The sequence below is a fragment of the Mesoplodon densirostris genome, chromosome 10 (assembly GCF_025265405.1).
Source record: "Mesoplodon densirostris isolate mMesDen1 chromosome 10, mMesDen1 primary haplotype, whole genome shotgun sequence".
Lineage (NCBI taxonomy): Eukaryota > Metazoa > Chordata > Mammalia > Artiodactyla > Ziphiidae > Mesoplodon > Mesoplodon densirostris.
The window spans coordinates 73712048-73718996 of record NC_082670.1 but is presented as its reverse complement, the minus strand read 5'-3'; the positions used below and the strand labels follow the sequence as shown (position 1 = coordinate 73718996).

At 60.6% G+C, this 6949-nt stretch overlaps 1 protein-coding gene across 3 annotated transcripts in view; it reads right to left on the bottom strand.

Annotated features, from left to right (window-relative positions):
- Positions 1-162: 162 nt before the first annotated feature.
- The window catches only part of NISCH (nischarin), a 45038-nt gene continuing 38251 nt past the window's right edge, over positions 163-6949 (bottom strand). Inside the window, exons 17-23 of one of the 3 annotated variants that reach the window (XM_060109416.1) lie at positions 5844-6213; positions 5209-5365; positions 4577-4705; positions 3937-4098; positions 3340-3500; positions 858-964; positions 163-203 (exon numbers count right to left, since the gene is read on the bottom strand). In XM_060109416.1, the coding sequence (XP_059965399.1) occupies positions 872-964; positions 3340-3500; positions 3937-4098; positions 4577-4705; positions 5209-5365; positions 5844-6213 (1072 nt within the window). In that variant the 3' untranslated portion in view covers positions 163-203; positions 858-871. Of the gene's footprint in view, positions 204-857; positions 965-2324; positions 3501-3936; positions 4099-4576; positions 4706-5208; positions 5366-5843; positions 6214-6949 lie in introns of those variants that run through there. The other 2 variants (XM_060109414.1, XM_060109415.1) reach the window with 2 other exon arrangements.

Genomic DNA, 6949 nt, shown 5'->3' with positions numbered 1-6949 from the left:
GGCTGGTGGGGGCTGGCGGGCACGCTGTCCAGGACAGAACTGGGGCAGCCAGCGTGGAGAACGAGCTCTAGGAGGCAGGCGCAGGGCGGGCAGGCAGGCAGGACAGGGCGGGTGGGCGGGCGGGCGCTTTAAAAGCAGCCGGGAGGCCCCGCCAGCTCACCCCCACAGGAACCCGCCAGGATTTCCTCCTGCGTATCAGCAGCCTGCAGGCGGAAGGGAAGGTGCTGGCCACTGACCCCTGCATGGACGCCTGGGCCCAGCTTGGGGCTTCCTGGCCCGGGACCCTCCTCCTGGCATCAGCCTCCAAGCCCACCATTAGCCACAAGCCTGGGGTGTTTCAGAGGCTGTGAAGCACATGCAGGAGCAGCTGCAACAACTCCCCACCCCGCGTGCCTGCAAGCCCAGCATGTTGCATTCGGAAGCTCTGGGGGTTCTGGTGCTTGGGGGAGAGGGCAGCCTCTGAATCAGGTCTGTCTGCCTCTACCTTTCCAGCTGCTGAGGGCACGTGCAGGCCTCCGACTCCCTGCTAAGTGGACGGTCATCAGGCTGCTCCCTCTCACCTGCCCTGCTCGGCCTCCACCGCCCAGGATCCCCATCCCCTATGTGTCCCTGCGCCGCCCTTCTCGCCCAGAGGGGCCTCCCTGCTGCCAGTAGCCCTCCCTTCCCAATCCATTCTCCACTCAGCCCTGAGGCTTGCCCCCTGTGCCCCGGATCCCTCTCCACACCAGGCCGGCCTCTCTGACCTGGCTGCCTGCTCTCCACACCCCCCACTCTGTTCCACCACAGGCTTTTCTACTCCATAACCACAGAGCGAGCTCCCTGGGTGCTGCCGTTACCCCAGATCCTCACAGACTCACCACAACGTTCAGCCTCAGGTCAAAGGTCTCCAGCCTTCACCTCCTCGTAGCACTGGCCACCAGCTGACACTAGTTTGTTTATTTTCTGTCCCCCGCTGGAATGTCAGCTATGGGAGAGCAGGGAAGGGGCCGGGCTGGTTCACGCATGGATGCTCACTTCAGATTTGTGGGCTGAATGAATGCAGGCACTTTTATTATCCCGTTACTGGTGGGGAAACGGACGCTCAAAGGGGCTAGGGAATTTGTTTAAGATCACTCAGCTAACCAGGGTGAAGATCCAACCCCAGGTCTGCTGCCTGCGGGGCACCCTTCCCCCCACTACATTGCACGGACTCCCCCCATTAGGTCCTGTCCTCACGGACCCAGGCTGGGGTCGGCTGCTAACTGTTGGGCTGTGGGACCTGGGAACAGCAGTCCAGGCGGTAAGGCCTATGCGTGGTGAACCCTGCCTCTGGTCTATAAATGCCCATTTATGTATGACATAACAGATGGAGACAGGCAGGTGGCCATCTGTACGGTCCTTCGATAAAGGTCTGGTCGGGGGCAGCCCCTCCCCCGTCAGCTGAGGGGCCATGGGGCTGGTCTTTGAGATCCAGCCTGGGGGAGGTGAATGCGGAGACCCTCTCCTCCCCTTGGTGGCTCCTCCCATCCACCACAGCCTTCCTGATGGTGATGGGTCCTCCAGGCGAGGATCCCCACTCTGCTGGCACGAAGGGAAAAATGAGGAGAAGCAACCCTGGGAACCCGGCTGCCCCCTCCCCCATCCCCAATACTGCTGGGCTGAAACGGTCCTGCACCTTAGGGCCGAAGGCTCCTGACTGGCCAGGATGAGAGAAAGTAAGTGGGCCTCAGGGGCCCTGCTATGGGGTAGAAATGGGTTGAGGAGGGACTGGGAACAGGGGGTGGCTCCCAAAGAAATCCCACATCCTACCTCAGCAGAGCTCCCTGAAGCAACCATCTCTCAGGACATGAACCCAGACACGGGCGGCACAGAGCCCTCCTCCCCACTATCCACCGCTGGGGCCACCTCCTCTGCAGGCCATGCTGGTGAGACCCCTAGACCCCACAGAGTAAGCCGTCCCAGACTCCAGGCCTAACCCTCACAACAGGTCGGGTGTGACATTCCTGATCTGAGGGTGGCAGGGCAGCAGCCGGTATGCCAGGGGCACCTGAGGAGCTTCATTCCTCTCATTTGCCCTGAGGCTGCTGGTTGAGCCACAGCCCAGCACGGCACTGTCCAAAGATCCCCTCACACCTCCCCTGTCCCAGGCTCCACAGACACCTATCCAGCATCTGGCCCTGGGAGAGCAGCTCCCTTTGCCCTTCACAGGCTCCTCCCCTCTTCCTTTCCCCCAAGACCTTCTTGCATCTCTAGGCACCCTCTCCCCCTCAGGCCAATCACACCCTGGACCAATGCCCTGCTGGGACCCCAGTGGCCCTTGAAATAAAAGACCCAGACTGTGTCAAACTTGGCTTTACTGGAATAGAGAAAATAGGCGACAGGAATCACACTTGGTGCTGGCAGCTCTAGGTCCCCTGCTCCCAGCCTTCTCAGCCCCAAGGCCTGGGGGACTCCTGCCCCCATGGGGCTCTCCCACTTGCCTGGACCAGGAGAGGCCTCCCCTTTGGAAAACTGCATGGGGCGGGAGCTTTCAATGTGCATTTCTCTGCCAGCTTCATAATTAGCAGCAAGTGCCCACAATGACAGCAACAGCAACAAGACTGAACTTAACATCTCGGGAAAGGACGCGTAAAAGAGTAAACCAGACCCACGGCGCCACATGTTAACAACGGTCCCACGAAAGAAGACACGAAACTGGTGTGCCTGGCCACGCAGCACCGGGGGCAGGCAGCAGATCCGCGGGAGGCTGAGAACCAACTGAACACACATGTTCACATTCTCTGGGAGGACAATCAAACAAAGGTACCGAAAAGAGAAAACATTTTTAAAAAGCAAAGAAAGCCTGCTTAGCGGCCCTGAGGGGACACCAGGCCAGACACGGCGGGTGGCAAGGGCCAGCTACAACCCGGGCTAGCCAGTGAGCTCCACGGGCAGCTCCCGGCCACAGAGGGCCTCCCACTGGCGGGCCAACAGCGAGATAAGCTTCTCTCGGCTCTCAGCACTGGGGACAAACACCTGCCACTGGACCTCACGGCCCTGGCCGCCTCTAGCCGGGCCACCTGGCACCTCCCCAAAGTGGTCCAGGGTGACGCTGCCCATGAGGTCGTGGCCCTGCACATCGTCAAAGACCAGGGTGAGGGCCTGTGGGTATGTCTGGTAGCCCATGAGCACGCGGTCCAGGTCCCGGATGCGGCGGCCGTCGTCCAGCCGGTACCGGTCCCTCTGTGGCGGCTCTTTGGCGAACTCGGGCAGCGGGTAGTGGACGAAGTCCTCGTCCAGGAGGAAGATCTCGGCGCTGGTGAGCAGGAGCGTTTTGGGGCGCAACATGCCCCTGCAGCGCCCAGATAGTGGTGTGCCCACCTGGAAGGCCTGCACGTACAGCAGGATGCTGAGGGATGGCGCCTTCTCTGGGTCAGCCACCTTCTGGGCCACAGTGAATGTCAGGTCCCCGACCTCCTCCTCACTGGGGTAGGTGAACTTGACACGGCTTGAGTGGATCAACTCATAGTTCTCCATCTTCCCTGCAGAGAGAGACGCCACCAGGGCTGCAGCCTGGAACTGGCCTGTGGTGGTTCACCAGCAGCCCCAAGCCACCCAGAGGCGGCAGCATGAGTCACGTGTCTGTCAGAAGTGGGAGAGAGCGCTCCAAGCCCCCACCCTCAGGCAGAGACCCTCAGGCCAGCAGCTCAGAGAAGAGCAGACACTGAGATGCTGAACGGTTGTGGATTTGCCGGGCCAGAAACTCTGCCATGGAAAACCCTAGCTGACTAAGCAGGAAAAGAGAGAAAGAGAAAGAGGGACAGAGAGAGAGACAAGAGAGAGAGACAGAGAGAGAGACAGAGAGAGAGACAGAGAGAGAGCGCGCGCGAGTGAGCGAGAGCTAGAAGCAGAGGGGTTGCTCCGGGGCCTGCTGCAGCCCTTGGGGTTGGCGAGGAGACCCGAGCTGGGTGGGGATACCTGTGGTCTTGTTTCCAAACTCGGAGTAGAAGTCTTTGTCGACAGGCTCAGGTGAGGGCGTGCGTTCCAGCAAGGAGAGCACGGCCATGAGGTGTTGGAGGAAGCAGTGTGTCAGGTAGCTGTCCCGTGTCAAGCATGTAACCACCTGCGCCGGAGAGGAGCCTGCGGGAGAAGGGGCCGGGCACGGTTGCAGGTCGCTACTCCCCCCAGCCCCAGCCCCACCCCTGGGGCCAGGAGGACCCACTTGAGGAAGCATCACGGGGCCTGGGGGAGACAGCCATTTCTCAGGCCGGAAGGGCTGTCACATTTTTCTGGAAGGGGATACAGAGGCATTAGGGAAAGAGCTTAGCTTTCTCTCTTCAGGAAGTATGAGTCAGAAACATCCTGCCCGTGAGCCCAGGGCCCACTCTGCCCGCCCACCCAGCACTTTGCCGCCTCTGTCCCCAGCCTCTCGCTCCAAGTCCTGGGGGGTGAGTTCTGCCCTCTCAGCAGTTCCTGAAGCTGCTTCCTCCCGCTCCGGTGAACTGGCTTGTGAGCAGATAAACTCTGCCTGCGATAATGCACCCACATATGAAGGTGGAAGCCCACTGGTGACACTGGCCTTCACCCAAAATAGGACAAAAGCACAGTGGCCACTCACCCGTCAGCCGGAAATACTGGTCAAAGAGTCCAACGTTGACTACATGCAGGTCGCTGAGTTTTAAAACAAAGCACTGAGAGATGTGGAAGGGACTGTTGTTGTAGTCGGCGTTTTTCTGATGCCAGAAGTCTGTGGTAGACAGAAAGGGAGCGAACGTGGTGGTGACCGTGCTGGGTGAGCACAGGGTTCCCAAGTGTGCAGCTGCCTGGAGCAGAAACGGGCCCCCATGATGGCCTGGCCCACTGAGGCCTGGCGAGGAGCCCCCGCCACCTCTGAGCACACATGGCCTCGGGGAAACGTGTTCTACAGTCTGAGCCTTGCCTGGTGCGCTGGAGACACCAGAAGCCCTAGGACAGGGCACTAGCTAAGGCGCCCACCAAGGTCCCAAGGGGCAGAGGCTGCCCAACACCCCCCCAGCACACCTGGGTCCTGGGCACTCACGGGGCCTTACTGGGCGCTTTCACGCCTGGCCTCGCATCCCACGTGACAGCTCCAGGAGGAAAGTGCTGTCATCACCCCCCTTCCTCAGAAAAGAGATTCTCGGCCCAGTGCAGCCAAATCATGTCTGCCTGACGTGGCACAGGGGCTCTAGAGACAGAACCCCGCCCATCCCCTCAGGCCCCAGTGCCCACCCTGTAGCGGCTCCGAGAAGTAGCGGCGGAGGCCATCATGCAGCACAAAGTACACAGCCTTGGTGGAGAGCAGCACACAGGCGGTCACCTCTAGCCCCGGCGTCTGGTAGAACACCACCGACGACCACAGGAGGTGCCGCAGCTCCTCGTTTTCCACCTGGACACAGAGGGGCCAGGTTGGGGCCTGCAGGAGAGCAGGGCAGCCAGGGCACACAGCTCTTCCTCCAGGCCTCTGCGGAGGGTGGCCTCCGCCAGCCCCACTACCCAGTGACCTGCCGTCCCAGGGACGGGCCCACAGCCTTGGATGGGGAGCCATGGGACCGCTACTGTGTCTCGTCAACGTATTTACAAACTCCGAAGCAGAGGAGGTAAGGGATGGGAGATGGTGTGCCGCGGGGTCTGCCCGGAGCCCGAGGCTAGGAATGGCCATAGGAGGAGGCGGTGATGGAGGGAACAACTGGCCAGGGGAGGGCACCCCAGGTTCTCCCTACTCAGGTCCTCAAAGCTGTGAAAAGCTGAAGCTGGGGGAAAAGCCAGCACACATAAGTCTGGGAACCTGAGGCTGACCCCAAGGCGAGCCTGCCGGGGCCCCAGGACAACAGTGCCACCTTCCTCCACAGGCGCGCTGGCCCTACCTCGGCAACGCTGCTGTGGAAGAATTCGACGATGGCGCTCCCCCGCAGGCTGGCGATGTGCCGGAGCGACGGGCAGGCGGGCAGGTGCGAGGGGATCTGATTCTCCTCTGACGTGGACCGGATCAAGTGCTCGCTTGGGTACTGGGCAGGGGCCTCCACTTGTGCTGGGGCCTCTGCTGCCAGGGCCGAGGCCCCCACTGAGGCCTCCGAAGGGGTCTCTGCTGAGGCTGGGGCCTCCGCTGGGACCAAAGCTGGCACTGAGGGCTCTGCTGGAGCTGGGGTCTTTGCCGGGGTTAGAGCTGGGACCTCCGCTGGGGCTGGGGCTGGAGCCTCTGCTGGGACCTCCTGGAGATGCTGCTCATTGCTGCATCTCCCAATCCCCCAAGAAAAACCATATTAACACGTGAGTCCCAAATGCAGATTCACATCCCACGTGAAACCTCAGTGTGAGGGAAACGCATGTAACACACACCACCTCTGGGGTCATCTGGGGATTTCATCTTGGTTCCTTATGGGAATACCAAAGAGGAAAGAGAAAGTGCCTGGGCCCTTTCTCTTCGGGGGGAGATGGGAAGATAGGGCAGGGCTGAGAAAGACAGATGTGGCTCGTGGGCTGAAAAATCATTTTGAGAAGGTGGTAAAGGTGTCAGAAATGCCACTACAGAGTCCAGAGCACGGACCAAGGTGCCCAGGGCTGGGACCTTGGGGAACATGGAGTTGAGAACCAAATACTCAAACTGCTCCTCAGTTTGCCTTTGAGGCCTCCTCAGGTGGCCCAGGATCTCACCCCACTCGGCCACCACTGCATGTGGCCACACTGGGTTTTCTCTAGTCTGTTCCAAGCATGAGATCAAACAATGCTCAGAAAGAACACTCACAGAGGTTTGGAGCTCCCTGCCACCAGCCTGCATGCCCAAGCTCATGTTGGTGGGGAGTCCTGGATGTCATCCTCTCAACTGGACAGTCCAGCTGTTGAAAGAGATCCCTGGGGCCCTGATCTTGCACTGGGCCAAATGCCCCCAAGCCCTCCGGGCTGTCCTCCTGCTGTCTCGGGGCAGAGATGCATCTGCTGGGGTGAAGCAGAACGCCTGCTTTCTGCATGCAGT